This window comes from Leptidea sinapis, chromosome 25 (genome assembly GCF_905404315.1).
Source record: "Leptidea sinapis chromosome 25, ilLepSina1.1, whole genome shotgun sequence".
Lineage (NCBI taxonomy): Eukaryota > Metazoa > Arthropoda > Insecta > Lepidoptera > Pieridae > Leptidea > Leptidea sinapis.
The window spans coordinates 3,777,743-3,801,944 of record NC_066289.1 but is presented as its reverse complement, the minus strand read 5'-3'; the positions used below and the strand labels follow the sequence as shown (position 1 = coordinate 3,801,944).

Below are 24,202 nucleotides of genomic sequence, written 5' to 3'. Positions count from 1 at the left end.
GGATCAGCATTCTAAGTTTTGCTAGAGAAATCACAGGAGCCTTCTAGTAGAAAATCTTACATGCGTTTTTAAGGTACGCGTGTCGTATCGTCCTAAAACACCACATAAGGAAGCAATATACATTGTTTGATTCTACGTGGAAGAAAGTTCTTTGAAAACCATCCAGATGGTGGAGATGATATCCTAGTTAGTGACGTGTCGTGTGAAGGTAGAATTCGGCGGCAGGAATAAGGTAAACATGCGGTAGAAGACACAACAGGAAACGACGTCTCTACGCAACGCCAAGTGATCTAGTCATCCACAGAGCACTGGATTACAGACGAGCGATTGTTCGAGCTGATGCTGGGGGGCAACAGCAATCAGGATCTATTGACGGAGGCATTAACTATGGAGTCTCAAATACATTTAACCTTACACTAAATATCGGATAACAAATGAAATGAATGTTAATGAATTCCGATTTTGTCATATTGCATAAAAAAACAAACATTTACAGGTAAATTTATAATTACATGGTTGAAATAATGTTTTTAACGGGAAAGCTTATAATTGCATAGATAACACAAAACTGTCCTTATGTAACTTTATAGTAAAATATTATACTGTAGATAAATAATTAAAAATATTGTTATTGAACGTTATAATGCAGTGCTAAGAAATATTCATTTATTCGAAATAGCTTATAAGTATACAGTAAACTAAGCAGTCACTACAGAAACAGGACTGAAGTATGTTATTGTTAACTTATTATTAGACAAAAGCGCTAATTTAAACCATCGCCAAATAAAAAGAGAATGGTACTTGAGTACATTTACAATATTAATGTCGCGTAAGTGCGTGCATTATATTCAATATGTGCATTCCTTTGAACGGGTTCCATATTTTTTTCCAAATTGATCGGTATCAATCATTTTCTTGTATGCAGTTCCGTTGCATTGTTTTTACGATAAAGAAGCGATATTTCTATTCGTTTCAACGATCGTGTGTGTAGATAAAATCAGACAAAGGCGATTGCAAATTTCGAAAAGTCTTTTGAACATTCCGACATATTATGAACTTTTCAAAAATGCGATTTATATTCGCTGTACGGGTGTTTTTATCTAATTCTATGTACCGGAATGTTTAATGATAATTTTACGTGTCAAAAAATAACGCAATGGAGACTTAAAAGGTTACCTACATATATTTTTTTATGGAAAAAGGAGGACAAACGAGAGTACGGGTCACCTGGTGTTAAGTGGTCACCGCCACCCACATTCTCTTTCAACACCAGAGGAATCACAGGAGCGTTGCCGGCTTTTAAGGAGTGTAGAGGGTGATAAATATCTTCTACCTGCATTCAGTAGAGCAATTGGAACATAGTTGCTGAAAAACGTTCCAAGCCACATTCATCACATTTTAAGGAATTCGTGGTTAAAGTTTTATAAATGTTAGTGTATTCCATACATGTGGGTTGGGTAATGAGTCATGATGTCATTTAAAGAGTGACAGTAGGGCTGCCATTTTTTGTCAGTCCGTTAATATGAATCACGTGACCAATTTTGTGTTCTTAATTCAATTTCGACATGATTGTGGTATGGAACGTTTTTCTGGAATTACGTCCAATTGAAAAATATAATTTTATACCTAACTGAAGGAAGGAAATATTTTTATTTGCAACGTATAGTTAAATATTAACAACTAAATATATTATAACAAAGAGAAAAAATGTGGAATATTATATAAAAATTCCAAATTTCCAAACTCCAATTAACAATTATAACAATTCCCAATAATCGGAGCTGGTCATCTACACAGCAGACGTTTCAAAGCCGTTAAAATTAAGACATATTCAAATATTGTCTCAGATCTATCCAAAATACAATACATATTAATTTCTTTAATAAGTAAAGCTATTCGAACTGAAACACGATAATTTTATCACTGATTCAATGGTAAGGGTTTTTATGTTGAAGTGCCATTATAGCCAAACTTAATAGCAATAGAAATTTTAAAAATAAATAAATAGCTACACTTAAATTATTTTTGTACCAATATCAAATATTTTTAGTCAATATAGGATTTGAAATCATTTATTGAACGTGAATACCTACGCTTTCAAAAATGTATTCCTCAGATCTGAGAATAACGTGCAAAAGAAACTCAGCGGGCTTCTTCATTTTTTATTACATTTGGTTACAATAAAATATATTATTTCAGTAGCCTGATTGCGGTCGCTTTATTCCAAATCTGTGGTGTCATTAAATACTTTACCACATAAACGTCTCTACACAATTCTTTTGAATTTTGTACCACATTTTATTGAACACTAGCTGACCCGACAGACGTTGTATATAATAAATAAAATCATGTTATTATCTGAATTTGTCAATAATAATATCATCAAAAATTACTTCGTAAAATATGCACCCTGCTGTCGTAATGAAATTATTTCACAGTAGAACTGTCAAACCGTGCGTCAATAAATTCTCTCATAGAAATTATGTATGGACACATCAAAGGAAAAACAAATTTGTTGTTTTTATTTAATTTAGCAGCATTTTCCTATTTATACATATATATACCTTTTAAACCTTCTCTGGACCACAAATAATTCAAGACCAAAATTAGCCAAATCGGTCCAGCCGTTCTCGAGTTTTAGCGAGACTAACGAACAGCAATTCATTTTTATATATAAGATTTTCTGGGATCATATTGTAAAAGCATAAAAATCGCTCAACAAAAGATTTACTGACTCGAATTAACCTAAATATTAACGGCCGTTTTCAATAACGTATCTCTAGTTGCGGATATATGCTTTCACCGTTTAATGACAAGATCTTATCTATCCCTAGTTATTTCATGTTATATAGTTATGTCATATTATAGTTATGTCGATAGGTAATTGATATGTAAGTAAGCGTAAAAGAATAGATTTGTCTACTAGTTGTCGTCTAATAGATAGGTTTTTGAAAACAGCCGTAAATTAAATTCTTGTGGCAACATCATGTGGAAACTATCGGTTTCTAGAAATTTCACTAATGGCCCTACCTTAAAAAATATTATCAAGAATATATTGAAAACAAGTTAAAATGTTTCATTACATTTTTCAATTACTGGGTGGGATGAGTATTATCTATTACTAATGACCGTAATTACTTACTTTGCTCAACTCCACGTAGAGATAATGTAAAGAAGGAAGGAATTAAAAGTGTAAAGGGTTGGCCCTAATGACGTCATCAATGTTTGGACAAGTCGCACTGATTAGCTCTATCTGAAATGCGTCACCTTCACAGGTAGTAACATGAAAGACACAAAAGGGAGCAGCAGGAACTCGTCACCCTGACCTACGCTGATAATATTACACGGGAGAGATAAACGATAATCTTATGTGCCTTAACTTGTGGGAACTTTGATAAGGAATTTGTTGTTTTTTTAGAATACGTCTACGCATACTAATACGTTTTGAGAAGATCCATTTTATTCTTATTATTACCAGTGGGAGGCTCCTTTGCACCGGATGCCGGCTAGATTATGGGTACCACAACGGCGCCTATTTCTACCGTGAAGTAGTAATGTGTAAGCATTACTGTGTTTCGGTCTGAAAGGCGCCGTAGCTAGTGAAATTACTGGGCCAATGAGATTTGACATCTTATGTCTCAAGCTGACGAGCGCAGTTGTAGTTCCGCTCAGAATTTTTGGGTTTTTCAATAATCTTGAGCGGCACTGCATTGTTATGGGCAGGGCGTATCAATTACCATCAGCTGAACGTCCTGTTCGTCTCGTACCTTATTTTCATATAGAAATACCTATGAGAAAAAGTGATGGTAAGGGATGCAGTGCCGATCAAAATTTTAAATAAAGTCCAAAATTCTGAACGGCACTGCTATTACGCTCGTCACTTGAGGCGTAGGATTATTGTCTCATTCGCCCAGTAATATAAGTATAGCTACGGTGCCTTCCAACTGCTTAAAGGCCGAAAAAGGCGCCGCTGCGGTATTCATCTAGCCGGCAGTCTGTGCAAAGTGGCTTCCCACTGATAAACTGGTTATATTAATTAGATACAGTATACTCTCAGTGTGAAGGAATCAACTGGTATCGTGTCGGAAGTACTGTAGCTGACAGCTAATTCCAGAGTGTTTGTGTGAGGCAAGGGGGTTATTGCAAATTAATCGCGTGGTTTATAAAAGCATTAAAATGATTTTTAACAATTTAATATCGATTTTATGCGAGAATTCTACCAACCTCTCAAGTGGCTGTAAACATTATTTCAATCATTTCTCATAATAGTGTTATAATGTTTCAAGTAACTTTCAAACACAATAGATTCAGAAGTAGCAATAATATGCTTCATATTTCATTCACCGTACTATGTAAGTTATAGAATTTTTTAATTATACAAAACAAACAAAGCAGCGCCATGTTTATAAAAGCTCGCGAGGCCCGCTCCTGTTCATGCCAATCTTGCGGCGACCAACTTGTTGCCGTTGTGAACTTTTGACGAGACAGGGACGGAGATAGCAGCCGTCTCTGTCGGGGGAGGAGCGTGGCCGCGGGGAACACGCTCGCACAACTCGCTCCACGCAAACCGTCACTCAGTCGCGCTACACCTCCCGACGAGAGTGGTACTGTCGCCGAAGTACTTTCGTTATGTGTCGTGTTTCGAAACAAGTTTGACGGTGAATTAACTTTACGCGCACCTGGATATGCGTAGCGATGTGCAATCAAAAAGTGACTTTTGAAGAGTGCTAGTTTGATGTAAAAATGGTGTTATTGGGATTATTTACTTTGTGGTGGTCGGTGTATGGTGCCGGTGCAGCTTCGTTGACCAGTCGTGTTGCGGAGGCGCCTCAGGAGTGCGAATGGCAGCGTGTGTCGGGCGCAGCAGGCGAGCCGACGCGAGTCCAGCTAGCGTGTTCGCTCCGCACCGCCGCCGGCGCGACCGATCTGCTCGCCGGGCTCAGTGCCTCACAGGCGCAACGCATCACGGCGCTAGACCTTCACTGCACTGATATTCTACTATTCGAGAGCTCGCTGGACGTGGGCAGAAGAAAAGAGGAAGGAACCGAACTACTATCCCGATTCCACAACCTAAAAGAAATGAAGATCGAATCGTGCAAAATAAGATACGTTCCGTCAGCTGTTTTGTCACCGCTTAGTGGATTACGCAGCTTGACAATCAGAACGCATAACACCGACTGGTCGGCCATGTCTATGGAGTTTCATCGGGATTCCTTCCGCGGTCTGACGGACTTGAGATATTTAGACTTGGGTGATAATAATATATGGATTTTACCATCCGAAATATTTTGTCCGTTGTATAATTTGAAGGAATTAAATATCACTCAGAATAGGCTGCAAGATATATCGAATTTGGGTTTTTCTGACTGGGGAAACGGACCAACAGCACCAGGAAAGTCGTGTAATACAGTGTTAGAGACTCTCGACATGTCGTACAATGAAATAAGTGCTTTGCCGGACAACGGCTTGTCAAGCTTGCGGGCGCTACAAAAGCTATTTCTTCAAAACAATAGAATATCTTCAGTCGCAGATCGTGCCTTTGTGGGATTAAGCGACTTACAAATCCTTAATCTGTCATCAAACGCGCTGACAGCGTTGCCCCCTGAAATGTTCCAATCATCGAGGGACATTAAACAAATATATCTGAATAACAACTCCATCAATGTCTTAGCCCCGGGATTATTAGAAGGATTAGACCAGTTGCAAATTTTGGACTTATCGTATAATGAACTTACAAGTGAGTGGATTAACAGAGACACCTTTTCGGGGTTAGTGAGATTAATAGTTCTCAACTTGTCCCACAACCGAATAACAAAGATAGATGCTCTATTGTTTCAAGATTTAAATAATTTACAATTTCTGAGTCTAGAATACAATAATATTGGGAGAATTGCTGATGGGGCATTTTCTAATTTGAAAAATCTTCATTCACTTTCGTTAGCTTATAATAATATAATAGAAGTGGATAGTAACCATTTTTCGAATCTATATGTTTTAAATCAACTGTTTCTCGATGGAAATAGAATAACAAAAGTTGAGTTACGTTCATTCGAGAACATTACAAAATTACACGATTTGGGACTCAGTGGAAACCAGTTATCTGAAGTACCGGAAGCTATAAAAACACTAAGATTTTTAACATCTCTGGATTTAGGAATGAACAGAATAACAAAGGTTACGACGACACATTTTGAGGGCTTAGACGATTTATATGGACTGCGATTGGTTGGAAATAAAATAGAAAAAATATCAAAGGACACCTTTGTAGCTCTACCATCCCTGCAGATTTTGAACTTAGCTTCAAATAATATAGATCAAATTGATGACGGAGCATTTTCCTCAAATTTGCAATTAAAAGCTATTGGACTTGATGGCAATAAATTAGTAGATTTGAAAGGAATATTTACAAATAATCAACCGCTTGTTTGGCTCAATGTGTCAAATAATGAATTGCTTTGGTTTGACTACAGTCATATACCCACGAATCTTGAATGGTTGGACATGCATGAAAATAAAATAGAGAGATTAGAAGACACATATGGAGTTAAGGAGACATGCAATGTAAAAATGTTGGATGTCAGCCACAACAAGATAAGAAGTATTGACGAGTTTTCCTTTCCCAGCAGTATTGAGACTATTGTCATAAACAATAATAACCTAGAAAAAATTAATCCTGGAACGTTTCTACAAAAATATAATATCAATAAGGTGATGTTGTATGCAAACAAGATAAAGACTTTAGATGTCGGCTCATTTGCGATATCGTCAGTACCGGAAGATAAAGATTTACCCGAATTCTATATCAGTGAGAATCCATTTGAATGTGATTGTACAATGGAATGGTTGCAAAGAATTAACCAATTAAGCGAACTCAGACAACGCCCTAGAGTAATGGATTTAGAAAGCGTTAGATGCTCTTTGACACACACAAGAAGCGAATTCGATGTGCTTTTACTCGAAGTTAAATCTTCAGACTTTTTGTGTGAGTACGAATCTCACTGTTTTACTCTTTGCCATTGTTGTGACTTTGATGCTTGTGACTGTAAGATGACTTGTCCAGATAAATGTACGTGTTATCACGATCTCACCTGGAACTCCAATGTTGTCGATTGTTCGAGTGCCGGCTACGATCACGTGCCGGAACAAATACCAATGGATGCGACCGAAATTTACTTGGACGGAAACGATATAAAAGAACTAGGAAATCACGTATTCATCGGTAAAAAGCGACTGCAAGTATTGTATCTCAATAACAGTAACATTAACACGTTACAGAACAGAACGTTTAATGGGATCGAATCATTGAGAGTATTACACCTAGAAAATAATAACTTGGAGGTTTTAAGAAATACACAGTTTACAAGACTGCCGAATTTAAACGAGCTATTTTTAAGTGGCAACAAGATAAAAGTTATAGAGAACGATACATTCAATTATTTACCATCGCTGGAATACTTGAACCTCGACAATAACGGTTACGTCGATTACATGCCATGGAGAGTTATTACGGATAACAATCCACGCACACGTGTCTCTGTGGATGGTAACAATTGGGTGTGTGATTGTAAAGATGTGGCTCAGTTGAATCAATGGCTAATAAAAAAGTCAAAAGAAACGGACAGCATGATGTGCTACTTTGCTCATGGACAGCCCATGAACAAAACTATATCCACTGTAGCAAAAGAATGTAAAGTAGAGGTAACTACTGAAGAAACCGGGACGGAAACTCTAAAGCGGCTATTCATTGAATCAAATGACGGTGTAGAAAATTATATACCATATATTGCGGCAGTATTGATCATAGTCATTATACTTTTACTTATGTGCGCTCTTTTGTTCATGTTTCGTGAAGATTTTAAACTCTGGATGCATTCAAAGTACGGCATTAGAGTATTTAGTTCAACTCCAAGAGACATGAACGACAACAAGAATAAACGATTCGATGCTTTCTTTGTGTTTAATCAACGTGACGAAGACTTCGTGACTCGTGCGGTTAGTTCAGAATTAGAGAATTTGGGACATACGTTGTGCTTGCAGCATCGAGACTTACAATTGCTCGAAAGACGCTCCAGTGATAGTCTAGTTAGTGCAGTGGAAAGTTCAAAGCGATTAGTGATAGTGCTATCAATAAACTTTTTACAGCACGAGTGGTATTCGCCAGAGTCAAAGGCTGCCGTTCAAAGTGCAATAAACTCAGTGAACGTTAGGCATAGGCGGCAAAAGATAATATTCCTAGTGACAACAGACTTAAGTGCCATTAACATTGATCCAGACTTAAAAGTGTTACTTAAAACTTGTACTGTTATTGTGTGGGGTGAAAGGAACTGTTGGGAAAAGCTAAATTTTCGGTTACCGGATGTGGACATAACCTTGCCCAATCGGACGCTTCATAATGCTAACAACGCAAAGTGTAGTAATAGGGAGGGGTTCGGGAGGCATGGGAATTTGAGATACACAGCGCCCCCGACTTCTCATGATCCTTGGTATAAGTACGGTATGTCCCCTCCTATACTGATGATGTCAAGTCCTATGCATTCAACGAGTGCCAGTGCGGAGGTGTCTGCCAGAAGCACCGAGGACGAGACGTGTTCTGTGGCCAGCAGTGAAGGTAGACCCGATGACCGTCTACCTCACCATCATAGCTATGTGTCAATAGACAACCATCAATGCGAGGAGCGACCTTTAAGGCCTCCACAGCAAATTCCTATGTCAAATACTAGGCCACCGAACGTAAGAAAGACTTATTTTGTATAAAACTCCCTATAATCTTAACCAACTGTAAATATTAATCATAATATTATGTACAAAATACACATATGTAAATTATTACTTATATTAAAACTATGTTGGTGCTGCAAAATAACGAAAAATTAAGAAATTAATATTTATTTCTTACTTACTGTCTTTATTAAATTATAATATCTTGAGTACCAGTCAAGTATATTTAATTAAAATAATGCATTTAATATAACCTGATGTCATGATCTTTATTCTAGAAACACATTCCTTTTATTTCATTAAAAGTGATTAAGTAAATCGATAAGGTTCCTGAATCCTATTTATGTAAATATTATCAAGCTATAATGACTTATTTGTGATAATTAAGGTACTTATATCTGTACTTTAAACAAATGCATGTAAATTGTTTATTGTAAATAGCTGAGGTGTTTTGTAATAAATCTTTCGAAGAACTGAACTGTACCCTAGTCAATTGTAAATAGCTATTGTAAATTATAAATAAGAATATAATTTGTGATGTAATTTTAACTAGAGAATAAAAACACAACGTATTTATTACGCTTCCAAATGCAGAGTAAAAAATAAATTAATATTTTGTCTATATATTGATTTTAATTTCAAAGTCCTACATTAAACTGTTTCATATATAATAATCGTATAATTAAGTTGGTCTTGCATTTATATGCAATATCTTTAAAATGTCTTGTTTAAATGGACAAAGACTAAACACTTAACAGGCATTTGGAAAATCAACTGCTAATGGGAATAACTAAATACTAACTAAAAAATACATACTACATAACTAAAAAATAATATATTATAGACACCACTATAATATATTATGTGTCTCTACATTCGTACGCGAAGCACGTGTCGAAGTCATTTTATGAAACTTTTATTACATTTTAAATAGCAATGGATTTCCGCTAAATAACATCTAAAATTATTTTTTTTTTAACAATGTATATGTTACTTGCGATGATTTGAACCCCATAACATAAAACATTGGTACATATTAATGTTATTAAATTAACTACATATCTGCATCAGACACGTTTAACGATTTTGAAGTTGATTTTACAAATCATTTAATTTTACAATCAATTAATTTTCATCTTTAAAATATATGTCTAAATTCAGATGTATAAATATTTGCTTTTATCTAAATTGATCGAACTGGATAAGATCGGCGGGTCTGTAAGATTTTAATTTTAAAGAGCGGTCGCGACGCGTGCGCCGATTGCCCGCTGAGAAACTATAAATCATTTAACCAACGCGATGAATAAACACAACATTAATTGACTATAGTCTTCAATTTAATGTCAATCTTTATTGATATGGAAGGAATGCATTATATTAAGCTAGCTTTTCAGGTTGTGCCGTTTTAAATACAACATTTTATATTGTCATGTTCGATTTTAAAATTATACATTTCTCATTAACACTGTTAACAATTTTTCGTCTTCTTAGGACAACTCTAATGCCGAGATCTACAGAGCGTAGTTAGACTTTACTTAGATAACACTTAGCTGAGTGTAAGCTTAGGATAAGTCTGTGTAGTTTATAGTTAATATCTGGATGACTGAGCTTTGCTCGGATTTTTAAGAATGTACAAAACTTGAACAAAAAATAAACAAATCTTCTTTTGCTTTCCGGATCACCCAATGTCCCATCTAAGCTACTATAGTCTTGTATATAGTGTCGAAATTTACTATTGTATTTTAATGTTATTGTAGCTGTTTCTCATTAAAATACGAATAAAACTAATTTTTTTTAAATTGAAACCTAGTTAGATCGATTTATCGCCCCCGAAATCCCTTGTATACAATTTTTTATACGAAAACGTTCGAGCCGTATCCAAGGTTCAGGTTATATATATATGTATATACAAGGATTGCTCTTTTAAAGATATAAGATTTGACAACTGAAATTATACTGGGCCTGAGCTTAAACAGCCCATTACAAAGGCAAGTTCGTGGTTTGTCTCATTCAGCTAAATTTTACGAATGTAAAATCTATCTCAGCCTTAGTCTGTTTGTAAGTATGTTGTCTACATAACATTCGAATTTATGTAGGTATCTAAAGTAAATATAGGAATTACTTACCAACACTTTGTGTAATCTTATATATAAAATTCGCGTGTCCCGGTGTTTGTTACCAAACTCCTCCGAAACAGCTAAACCTACTATTTTTTTGAAAATTTGTGTTTATATCGGGTAGGTCTGAGAATCGGTCAACATCTATTTTTCATACCCTTAAATCAGGGCGGGCGATTTTATGTTCTCCTGTTTCATCCACAAAACCGCTATAGGGATGCAAGATGGCAATCGAATACAATAATTGTATTACGATATAGGTATTTGGTTGGTCTGAGAATTGGTTGCATCTTTTTTTTTACCCCAAAAATATTAATTATTGATTTTGTTTATTACTTTATATGGCAATACAACGTTTGCTGGGTCAGCTAGTTATTGTATAGATTTCATCATTAAGAACCGTCGCTCAATAGGCAGAACGGTTGACTGTGTTTTCGGTTTTCGAAGTCATATGTACCTACGTTTAATCGATGGCTTATAAGGTCGGCAACGCTCATATGATTCCTTTGGTGTCAAAAGAGAGTTTGGCCCGCATCATCAACTGATCCGTATTTTTTTGACGAGACGAGCGATGATAATTGATACGCCCTGCCCATTACAATGCAGTGCCGCTCAGGATTCTTGAAAAACTCAAAAATTCTAAGCGGCACTACAGTTGCGCTCGTCACCTTGAGACATAAGATGTTAAGTCTCATATGCCCAGTAATTTCACTAGCTACGGCACCCTTCAGACCGAAACACAATAATGAAGGCATAAAGGCATAAAAGGCAATTATTTTCTCAAAATTGATTCCTTTAGAATTCTTTTTGATGTCATTTCTTATACTAATAGATACTACTACCGCTTCGGAAACAAATGGCGCTCTGAGAGAGAAGAAGCGGCGCAAGAAACTCTCCCAGCATTCTTTTTTTGCGCTCTTTTCAATAAAAATATACAATATTGTACAGTCATTTCTATCGCTATAAAATAATCACAATCTAGTCCCAGGCTGTCCGATCGTTTAGATATTCAGCAGTGGAGTAATAGGATTTACGACAGAGCCATTTTTTTTATAAAACATTTAAATTTATTTATAGATAATGCCTGAACAGTGGCTGGGACTTTATTGTAGCAGTGTATACATTTACGTTTATGTTTACACATTACTGCTTCACGTCAGGAATAGGCGCCGTTGTGGTACCCATAATCTGGCCGGCATCCTGTGCAAAGGAGCCTCCCGATACTCATTTTATTTTAAATAATTTTAAGCTATGAGCGTTGCAATTATTTTTCTCAGTATTCCATAGATTAATATTCTCTAAGAAATGAATAACAAATTCTTCAAAACGGAAACTCTATTGAATTATCTTCACAATATTATTTATAATAAAACATAACATATTGAATGGATCAAGTTAAAGTTCTCATATCGATGTAGGAACCACGAACAAGTGCCTATGAAAGTGAATATCTTAATTATTATTGTAACATGAGCCGATCAGATATATCGATCTCATGTGTTAACTTAAATCGTGTCCATCGATGCCATCAATGTCTTGAACCGAGGGTCATCTATTTGCGCCGACAGTGTTCCATCCAAACCACTCATCACCTTTTTTCTTGCAATGCGATACCCGGTCGTTTTAGACGCCATCAGAACCAGTTCCAACTGGATGTGGGACAGAAGTTAGCTCGGGAAATATTCAACGGAGAGGTGACAATTGATTGTGTGTCCGTCCGAGACAAAAAGCGGAATACCACCATTAGTAATGTGCTCGAAGAGGCGTAGGACGCCGAACAATAGATCGCCTCTTATTTTACGATTCTATAAAGGTTTATGTTACTATAAACGATCTTTTAGCTTTTAGTTAGACAGCGATAATATCGATAGTGATGTGTTTATTACGTAAATGGTTTCGTATTGTATAATCTCAGCATCATTGCACGTTCATCAACGAATATCGTTGTGAATTCAATCAATTTAAAAGTCAGTAGGTCAGTTATGAGCGTATTCAATTCAATCTTTAAATGTTTAATGTATAACTGGACATTGCAATCGTAGATCTCGAAGAATGTAGTCACGCCGTAAACATTGACGATTCTAAACAATATGTTATGTTATTAAAGTGATAACCCTCACTTCTGGGATAAATACACAAATAAAATTTGAAAAACAAAATTTATCTCGTATAACGCGGGACTTTTATAACGAGACGTTACTCAAACGGTTGGCTCAGTTGGTTAGAGTACCGGCACGGAATGCCGTGTCGTGGGTTCGAGTACCGCATCGTTCATAAAATTTTGGTTTTTGAAATTTTATTTGTGTATTGACGATTCTGTTAACATTTCACAATGATAATGTACTTGAACATGATCAAACAAGCCTTAGAAACAAGTATACTTTTTCTTGATAAGATTATCACTCAATATGCTATATTGAGAATTCAGTTTTAACTCTACTTCAATATCATTTAAGTAGCAAATAATGTGTATTTTGATATTTATATTTCAGCTACATATATTTATGAAATGATTATTACTTCGATACAATATAAGAAATAATATATAAATTATCAATCGACAATATACCTGTTTTATATTTGTATACTTTACTTAGAAATTACTAAAAATGACTACAATAATAATCCCTTATTTAATATAATATAACTCGAAAAATTTAGTCTATTATTACTATAATAATATTCAGCTTTATCGTAATATTGAAAACATTCAAAGCATACATAGAAACAGAAAAATTTATGATGAAATTTTAGACACTACAATATCTCTTAAGGTCGGCAAACTCTCATCCGTTATCAAAGATGTCATGATATAAAAATATGGTGGCAACGTTTTCCGCGCATGCGCAGACTCAAAATAGATTATGGAAGACAAAACTATTACCTCTGGCGCCTTATAATAAGGGATTAAATCGTCGATGCCTAATTATTAAAGTTAAAATATATCGTAAAACGCCCGAAGGTGCGTATAACATATTATTTGTACTCATAGAGGCAGTTAAATCTCAGTCAAATGTGCGTGGGCTTAAACTCCACAAAAGTTCGCTATTGCATAATAAACAGATATATTCATTAGTCGCTTGTCATAACTACGGTCGTAAAATATATAGTTTCGTGAAGTTAAGAGATTAAGATGATGGTTCTAATTGATTTAAATCACAGCAAAACAATAATCAGTTAATAGATAAAAATACATTTTAATACAAAAGCAATTCGTTACTCGGGCGAGTAATGAAAATATTTTTGTTTTATATTTTGTAAAACTGCTGAAAATTAAGTTAAAAGATTTGTTTGATTATAAAAGCATTTACTCATGAACAATCTACACTTATTTAAAAGTATTTATGTAATAGAGCATTAAATATTAAATTTTTCTGACATTGTATATACATTTGGAGATTTTATACGTATGTCAATGTATCAGTCAATATTTTCTGGACAAAAATAATAATCAAGTTTGTTGCTTAATCGGTTTTACCTATCACAGAGCCGTGGTTACCTGATTTAGACTTCCAATTGCCCGGTCTTTTATTGCTACCGCCGAATATTTTTTTTTAATATTTTTTTTTAAATTATACATTTCATATTTGGCTACAGATTGGATTCAATTTAATTATATTTGGTCTACACAGACGCTGATAGATAAAGTCCGTAACGGAAAATCTTAATACATTTACAGTATTTCAAACATTTCAAGAAATAAATCTGTCAACCTATTAAGATTTTTTTTATTGCAGTTGAATATATTTAGTTTTATGCTAGTTGGTGCCTGCGACGTCGTCCACCTGGAAGTTATAAAACAGCATATGTAAGCTTGATAATAATATGTAGCTTATATGTTGTCTCAAGCCCAGTTTACGAGTATATCAAACAAAATTGGAATTAAATCTACTCGGTAATCAGTGGTTTTTGCGTTTTGCTTTTTTTAAGGAAAATAAGGGACGAGACGAGCAGGATGTTCAGCTAATGGTAATTGATACGCCCTACCCATAACAATGCAGTGCCGCTCAGGATTCTTGAAAAACCCAAAAGTTCTGAGCAGCATTAAAATTGCACTTCGTCACCTTAAGACACTAATTATGTGTATAATATTTCTGTCGTGAAACAGTAATGTGTAAGCATTACTGTGTTTAGGTCTGAAGGGCGCTGTACCTAGTGAAATTACTGGGCAAATGAGACTTAACATCTTATGTCTCAAGGTGACGAGCGCATTTGTAGTGCCGCTCAGAATTATTGGGTTTTCAAGAATCCTGAGCGGCACTGCATTGTAATGGGCAGGGCGTATCAATTACCATCAGTTGAACTTCCTGCTCGTCTCGTCTCTTATTGTCATAAAAAAAGGTAAGTTAACGAAGTCCACCAATCGCGATACAGTTGTGTTAAGTAACCTTGATAATTTCAACAACAACAGATAACCAATCAAATTTCACATCTCTTCTCGGCTTAGCTTCGGTGGAAATGATTTAAGCGGAGAGGAGAAGAGATGTTTCATTTTGTGCATCTCCTCTCCGCTTTGGTGGAAATAACCTGACCGCTTCGCGGCTTATCTCCTCTCGTCTCGTCTCCTCTCCGCTTTGGTGGAAACCGGGCCTAAAGCAAGCATCGGTGGTCGAAAGTTCAATCCTCGCCCGCCAAGTGCGAGTGTACTTTCAGCTTAGATAATTTATACGTCTAGATAGAGCCTCTTGCTGTGAGGCAACGCATGACAACATGGCAGGTTTATTTCATACTTTAGTGTGCATGAACTCGCAATACGCATGTAACTTTTAACTTTTTTTCGACGTGTTCACAGCTGCCACAGTCTATCTAAATTCTAGATGTACAAATTATCTAATGATAGGTTTTCGAAAACATATGTGCTTCAATTGAACGCTTTATAGGGTTGGCAACGTATATGATGATGCATGATGTCCCATCTCTCATTCCCTCCATAGAAAATTTAAATTCAAATATTTTTATTCAAAATAGGATGTGACATCACATATAGAAAGTCAAAAACTACCACCCATTCCAAAAAGAATGCCTCAGACCTGAGAAGAATGGGCGCAACAAACTCAGTGGGCTTTTTTTTCATCAAAAAATATCTCTACAAAGTAATATTGTACAATTTAACTTACTGTTTAATAGCCTGAGTACGGTCGCTCCATTCCCAATCTGTCGCATCATTAAAAAAGTCATTTATGTTATAGTAACCTTCAAAGGAATATCGTACGTAATACTTTTGTTTTGAACATTTTCTGGGATCATGTTGTAATAGTTATTTATGCAACTGTTGTGTAATAAAGGGTATTAAAACACGAATGTGGTTTTATGTATTTTGATAATAGTATCACATGAGTGTTTTAATACCTAATTATCAACAGTTGCATACAAGACTTTATCTACACCCAGAATATGAATCTTTTAAAAGATTCTGAAACAGCTTACTGCTAACGCTAAAACAGCCAGTCCTAGTAGTAACTTAATATCATACATTACTGATTTTATACAAATAAACTAAGTGTTAATGAAATACTTAATTATTTATTTTAGTAGTAGTTTACATTTTGTATTGTGCAATTATTAAAATTCACTTGAATATTATGTTCTTTTGCAGCGTTTAAAATATCCGGCGGTGTGCTGTCAAAACTTCAATCGCTCATTTTTTCATGAAAAATGGCGGGGTTTCGAATAACCTACTTTTTTTTACGGCGCGCCAGGTTCTGGTAGTGTGGAACGCGCGTAAACGATAATGTTTTTTTTTTTAAATTCATACAGAAACCACGCATCGAGCAATAAGAATGTGGCTGTTTGTTGATACTCTTTGCGCATGAATGTATCGAAAAAAAAACCAAGAAGTGTTGTTATGAAATTCAGTACAACATTACAACACTCGTTTGGATGATGTAATGGTTATTAGAACATTGGGTGTTTTAATGTTGGCAATAAGCTAACTGTTTCAGAATCTTTTATAGAGGATTTAAAGCATGGGTGTAGATAAAAGCATATACATCGCCCCACAAAAGACTTACTAACTCGACTTAGCGGTAGTAGTAGGCATTATAAGTTTATGAAAAGGGATAATTTTATTAAGTGCATTATAGTTGCCGGGTGATGTCTATAATACGCCAGTAACGTATTACTCTTAATACTTTTATTGTAGAGTATCTTCGAAACTAAAAATATAATAATACTTATCAAGTATACTTGAAATAACATATAGTTACACCAATGTTTGTCTACTACCCAATGTCGGAGAGCCATAGTAATTACTACAGTGCAGCTGTTTCCGTCTATGGGCGGAGTTCAAGTTTTTTTTTTAAATAAATGTTTCGTAGTTATTGGTGGAAGCAAGCTCGGGAATTACAAATTTAAATTCGCAGGGGAACTGTTGAAGGCGAAGAATGTATCACATGTGTTCTTGTTTTGAGAGATAATTAACTTTTTGTGCACGTTACACTTATGAAGATCGTTTAGAGTTAGACTGTTATGAATTAGAAGTCGATAATCTAAGAATACTTCAACACATGCTGTAGGCAAGAACGGCTTGCTAGGACTTTGAGGAAGTTGAATTGTGGCGTTGTAAGTTTATGTTCGAAATTCATATCAGAAACAAAATATATTCAGTTTGTTATTTTTAAAGTGATATCTCTCACTTCTGGGATTAAATATATTAAATTATGCTTTTATTGAGCCGTTAACGATAACGTTAACGATACTTGTGATAATCATCCAAAAGAATATAATATTTTAAACTAGATAAGGAGAAAACAGAGGTTTTCTCTTGCTTGATTTGCGTTTTTCCGTGACCTACATGAATAAAGTGATTTTGATTTGATGTGATTTGAAATTTGTAACCAAAATTTATGAACGAAGCGGAATTCAATTCCGCAACCTGTGGGGTTCCGTCTGAGCGCTCTTCCAACTCGGCGCTATATCATTTTAATAAAAAACATTTAAAAAAAAAACCATCGACGTCAAAAACTCTATTAAAAAACAATCGATATAATATGCACTAAAAAGTATAAAAATAATTGCGTATTTTTATACAATCTAATTAATCAATCTAATTCTAGTTACGATTATCGTTATTTTTGGAATCTAAGGAAGTTATAAATATCTTTGAAAATGTTTCACTAGGTAGTAGTCGCAAAGTGCGGCAACTTATACTGCGCCCAAGTGGGCGTACCCGAGCAAGTCTCGAACAATGTGTGACGTTGACGTGCCACATGTTCTGTAACACTTTGCTAATAATTGAAACTAAAATGCCGGGTGGCGTAGTAAAACCTTGTATACCCTACAAGAAATAAGAAAGACACTGGGATCACATAATATCATCAGTTAGTATTTTGTATTTTATTAATTTCAATTTAAAATAACACGAAGCGTATGTTACAAAATTTGAAAAATGCCCTTATGTGTCCACGGACAACAGTGAGGCACCATAACAAGCCGGTAAACGTGTAAATACATAAACCCACGCATACACTTACTCTAATATAAGCCGATCGGCCGCCATTATGAGATTTTCCATCGTCTGTGACAGATAAGTTTGCGTCGCTATGAAATATTTTAAAAATGCCGTTGTGCGTTGGGAAAAAGTGTAAAAACAATAATATAAAAGAATTTGTAGATATATGATTATGTAAGGGAGAAAAAATTGTGTAACTGGAATACCCCGTAACCTCACACACACTAGCATAAAGGTGCTTCACTTGCTAATATCACGTCGCGGAGTCTTTCTTTTATTACTAGTCCGTGTATGTGTCAAGATGCCACGCACACAAGTATCTAATAGTTGCCGTAATAAATAAGCTATTGTTCTTAGGTATTGCGGTATCTAGTTGAAGCGTAGCGAAGACTAAACCTTGATCAAAATTTAGAGGTTAAAACTGAAACAATTCTTGTCAAAGTAATGAGAACCGCTTATATTATTATTTGGTCGTAAAAATGAACAAATGATTACAACCCGCCAATTTCTTGCCTTATATGATTATATTTTGCAAATTTGTAATTTGAGAAGTAATAATTCATGTCATTATATTATGACGGAGTATTTTTCTCTCAATGTGTCATTTCAGAGATCATAAAAACTAATTGAATATTGAGGTTTTCCTTAGTCCCATGCAATTAACATTTTTGTGTAATGTGCAATTTTATTGTTATGTTATTCAAAGAGGTTTCTTTAATGTCAGCCAGTGTAACGCGTTTCGGGTTCACCTGATGGTAGATGACTGTATAAATGATACAAAGCCGTTCTCGGTGATTTTGAGTTCGAGTGTTTGAGCGATATACGAACTGAGGCTGGAACGTCCAATCAGCACTTAAAGTCGGATACATTTGTTCATTTGGACTCCATTTGGCCAGTGTAAATAATAAAAGTGTTAAAAACCTAAAATCGACTGATGTAAAATCCCCGAACATCGTTCGGGGATTTTGGGGATATGGGGACAGGGCCACCATTTTAGTGCGTTAGGTCTGCATACAATTTTTTTTATGAAAATAAGGGACGAGACGAGCAGGACGTACTGCTGATGGTAATGGATACGCCCTGCCCATTACATTACAGTGCCGCTCAGGATTCTTGAAAAACCCCAAAACTTCTGAGTGGCACTACAACTGCGCTCGTCACCTTGAGATGTCTCATTTGCCCAGTAATTTCACTAGCTACGGCGCCCTTCAGATCGAAACACAGTAATGCTTACCCATAACTGCTTCACGGCGGAAATAGGCGCCGTTGTGGTACCCATAATCTAGCCGGCATCCTGTGCAAACGAGACTCCCACTGGTGAAAAAATACCAAACAAATTTATTAATTGCGAGCTGATACGATATGATAGGGTTCCTTCTTATACAGTACATAATATGAAGTAATTATTGGCGTTTGTAAGAATATAATTTATTCATTTATAAAGTAATTAAGAATCGATAAAATATATATACTACAAAGCCTTAAAATGGCCAGTGAAATATAGCCACAAATATACACGTGTCTATAATCGAATCATAATCAATATACGAACGCACTAGCACTCCTATATATTACTAGGTGACCCAGCAAACGTTGTATTGCCGATATTAAAATCGCGATACAAAAGTAACTGTTGATCGTAGATGGGTGACAATTTGAAGTTGTATGTATTTTTTAATGCTGACTCATAATCAAACAAATTTAAAAAAAAATGTCAAAAAAATTAAAAATAAAATCGTATGGACCACCCTTAACAGTTAGGGGGATGAAAAATAGATGGTGTCCAATTCTCAGACCTACCCAATATGCACTCAAAATTTCATGAGAATAACTAGCAAGCCAATGTTTAACACCATGACACGAGAATTTTATATATTAGATGTGTCAATTCCACTTCTAGAACGCAAAAAGATCGAAACTTATAATTTTTAATTTAAAATAATAATTTTATTATATCTATGTAATTGTGAATACAAAGTCAAAGCTTATAATATAATATTTTTTGTATTTATTCCTAATGAGGAACGGAATTGTGATATGACGTAATGAAAAATCGTATGGACCACCCTTAACAGTTAGGGGGATGAAAAATAGATGGTGTCCAATTATCAGACCTACCCAATATGCACTCAAAATTTCATGAGAATCGGTCAAGCCGTTTCCAAGGAGTTCAATGTTTAACACCATGACACGAGAATTTTATATATTAGATGTGTAAATTCCACTTCTAGAACGCAAAAAGATCGAAACTTATAATTTTTAATTTAAAATAATAATTTTATTATATCTATGTAACTGTGAATACAAAGTCAAAGCTTATAATATAATATTTTTTGTATTTATTCCTAATTGGAACGGAATTGTGATATGACGTAATGAACACTTATTTAGATATCTTTGTGAATTGAACCTTACATCGACAAGTTAAGGTCTAATTCGCATTAATCAATGTTTAAATACTAATTATAAAATCATATATAAATAACTCACTTCAGTGTAGAGTCTTATTTAAAATTAAATAATACATTCAAACTTGTTTTAACTGTATTTCACAAATGATTTTTGTATTGGAGAATTGACCACGTTGGCTGTAACATCCACGAAACTTTGTATTTATGTGTTTTTTTTTTATATCTGGATAGTTAAAATTCACAGCTGCGTGAAATAGCTATGCAATCACCAGTGGGAGGCTCCTTTGCACAGGAAGCCGGCTAGATTATGAGTACCACAACGGCGCCTATTTAATGTTTACACATTAGTACTTCACGGCAGAAATGCTGTGTTTCGGTCTGAAGGGCGCCGTAGCTAGTGATTTTACTGGGCAAATGAGACTTAACATCTTATGTCTCAAGGTAACGAGCGCAATTGTAGTGCCGCTCAGAACTTTTGGGTTTTTCAAGAATCCTGAGCGGCACTGCATTGTTATGGGTAGGGCGTATCATTAGCTGAACGTCCTGCTCGTCTCGTCCCTTATTTTTATAAAAAAAAAATCAGGTTCAAAGATCTATTTGAATATTTTTGGCAATATTTTTCTTATATATCAGAAAAAATTATAACCTATAATTTTTTATGAGACATAAAAATTATATTATTACCTGCTATTATTATTTACTCTTATTTACCTATGTAATGAACGATGAAAGCCTGTTAGGTTAAGTAGTAATAATAATATTAGCCATGTGTAATTTCATTTCATTCGGTATCTGATCAGTTTGGAATTGTTTAGTACAACTTCCGTCAGTTAACCGCAACGTTACCTGGGTGGCGAGATCACAGATAACGTGTATATTTTTAATTATGGCCTTAGAGGGCGAGCTTTGGCGTAACCCTTAATTTCTATTTTCGAAAAACATCTGCGTGCCATTGATCATTTTCGTTAATTTTTTATCTGTGGTTTCGAGATACAGAAAATGAGGTACAAACTAGCGAACACTTGAAACCAATTATCTGTTCTATTTTTAAATAGTGTGATTCCTTTTTGTATTAGGCAGAGGTAAAAGACTACAACTTCGTGTGTTGGTCGGTATATGTATTTTGTTGCACAGCTTAGCGTATGTGATGCGTCCATTGCATTTTTTATTTTATATATAATTTGGTATTGAGAAATACTTTCTACTATTTTTGCTTTCCACACGAGAAAAGCATTCTGAAAATAAACAAATAACGCATCTGTTCACCACTGGTTTGCGGATGTCCATGGGCGGTTGTCTCACCATTTCCTATCACGTGAGCCTCTTGCCCGTATGTCCCCACATATAAAACTTAGGAAAACGGTTGACCCTAAATAAAGGCCATCCTACGTTGGTATGCCCTACTTGAATATCAAGTAATAATACTGACGATATATATTTTGCAATAACATCAAAAAACAGTCTGGAAGGTGTTAGAAATGTAAGTGTATGGACAGTCAGAAGGAGATTTCTAGAAGTCGATATATTCATAAGACCAGCTAGGGTTTCTTAATTACTCCGTGGGAACCGTATTGCAAGGATATGATTTTCCCAAAAATTGTGCGACGTGGACAGATGTAGAATAGATGATGTAGCCAGAATCTCTTTATTTGGTGAGGACCGATGTTATGCAGAGGTATGTTTTGAAGATATGACGTAGTACGGTGTAGAGCTCTATCATGTTTGGGCAGGCATAACTTCTGAAGATCGTACAGAGTTAGTTTTCGTAAAAAATGGCTCTCTAAATGCACAAAGCTACTTCACGGAACTTCTCATTCCTTATGTACAATCAGCGTTACCTGTTACAGAAAGTGCTGCTGTGGTTATGGACGACAATGCTGGAGACGGGAGACGTAGACGGGATCCGCTGTTTAGATTGGTTAGCACGAAGTCCCGACCTCAATCCCATTGAGCGTCAATGGATTTTCTACAACGACACATAACATCCGAGAACTTCAATTTGCTCTTTCGGCCGAATGGGAGCGTATTCCCCGAGTATTCATAAAAAACTTCGTCCAAAGCATGCCACGAATAATTCCAGCAGTCATATGAGCCAGTGCAGGCCACGCTTGATATTATTTTTTTTTATTTTACTGTTACCTTTTAGTAAACAAAGGAGAAAATCAATTAAAGTCAAAATGAGTAATGTAAAAATGTATGGAAAGGAGGAGGTTCTCAATTCGTCGGTATGTTTTTTTATGTTTCTTACCTCAGAACTTTCGACTGGGTGAACCGATTTTGATAATTGCCCATTGCAATTTGGTTCAGATCTGACAGTGGCATCCATGCGAAAACCATAAGTCTTAAATTTTCTATAAATATGTGGGCGACAAAATGAATAACTCAATAACGCGCTAACTGATTTCGATGATTCTTTTTATTGGAAAGGATTATACTTCAAATGGACCCCAAAATCAGAAACTAACCAAAATCACACTAAACGTTTAGTGAGATTTTGGTTAGTTTCTGATTTTGGGGTCCATTTCAAGTCCAGCAATATATCGATACTCTAGGATATACGACGCAATATAACGCTATACGAATGCAATAGAATATATTATTATCTACATTTTAAGATAGTAAGGCGAATGCATCCGTGAAACTGAAAAGTGCTAAGAGGTTTTTTGTGACAAAATCTTAAGAACAGCAAAAAAATGCTCTTTCATATCTAGCTCTATGACATACATAGATAAAGTATTATTGAGGAGTTAAATTCCATTGACATAACTCATGTTGCAATCAGCGTCAAGGCTGTGAGACCTTACACTTTACAAAATGACATTTAGTTGTGAATTTAATTACACATAACGCAAAAAATATTAATTACTAGCTGACCCGACAGACGTTGTTTTGTATATAATAAATAAAATAATGTTTTTATATGAATTTGTCAATAATATATCATAACATCAAAAATTACTTCGTAAAATATGCACCCTGCTGTCGTAATAAAATTGTTTCACAGCAGAACTGTCAAACCGTGCGTCAATAAATTCTCTCATAGAAATTATGTATGGACACATCAAAGGAAAAACAAATTTGTTGTTTTTATTTAATTTAGCAGCATTTTCCTATTTAAACCTTCTCTGGACTTCCACAAATAATTCAAGACCTAAATTTGCCAAATCGGTCCAGCCGTTCTCGAGTTTTAGCGAGACAAACGAACAGCAATTCATTTATATATATATAGATAGGATTCAAAATCACTTCATCATCAATCATCAAAAACTACCACCCATTCAAAAAAGACTGCCTCAGACCGGAGAAGAATGGGCACAAGAAACGCAACGGGCTTTTTTTTTATATAAAAATATGGATTACAATGTGATATCGTACAATAAACATTTATATTTAAGAGCCTGAGGGTGTTTGCTTTATTCCCAGTCTGTGGAGTCAATAAGAAAGTCGTTTAACCTTTTCCACACAAACGTAACGTTTTTTAACAATTCTTTTAAATTTCGTAACAC

The 24,202-nt window shown here is 35.2% G+C and overlaps 1 protein-coding gene across 1 annotated transcript; it reads left to right on the top strand.

Annotated features, from left to right (window-relative positions):
* Window positions 1-4,588: 4,588 nt before the first annotated feature.
* LOC126972047 (toll-like receptor 6) lies at window positions 4,589-9,340 on the top strand. Its single transcript, XM_050818619.1, has one exon. It carries the CDS (start codon window positions 4,744-4,746, stop codon window positions 8,752-8,754), a length of 4,011 nt encoding a protein of 1,336 aa, XP_050674576.1. The 5' UTR covers window positions 4,589-4,743; the 3' UTR covers window positions 8,755-9,340.
* Window positions 9,341-24,202: the final 14,862 nt, after the last annotated feature.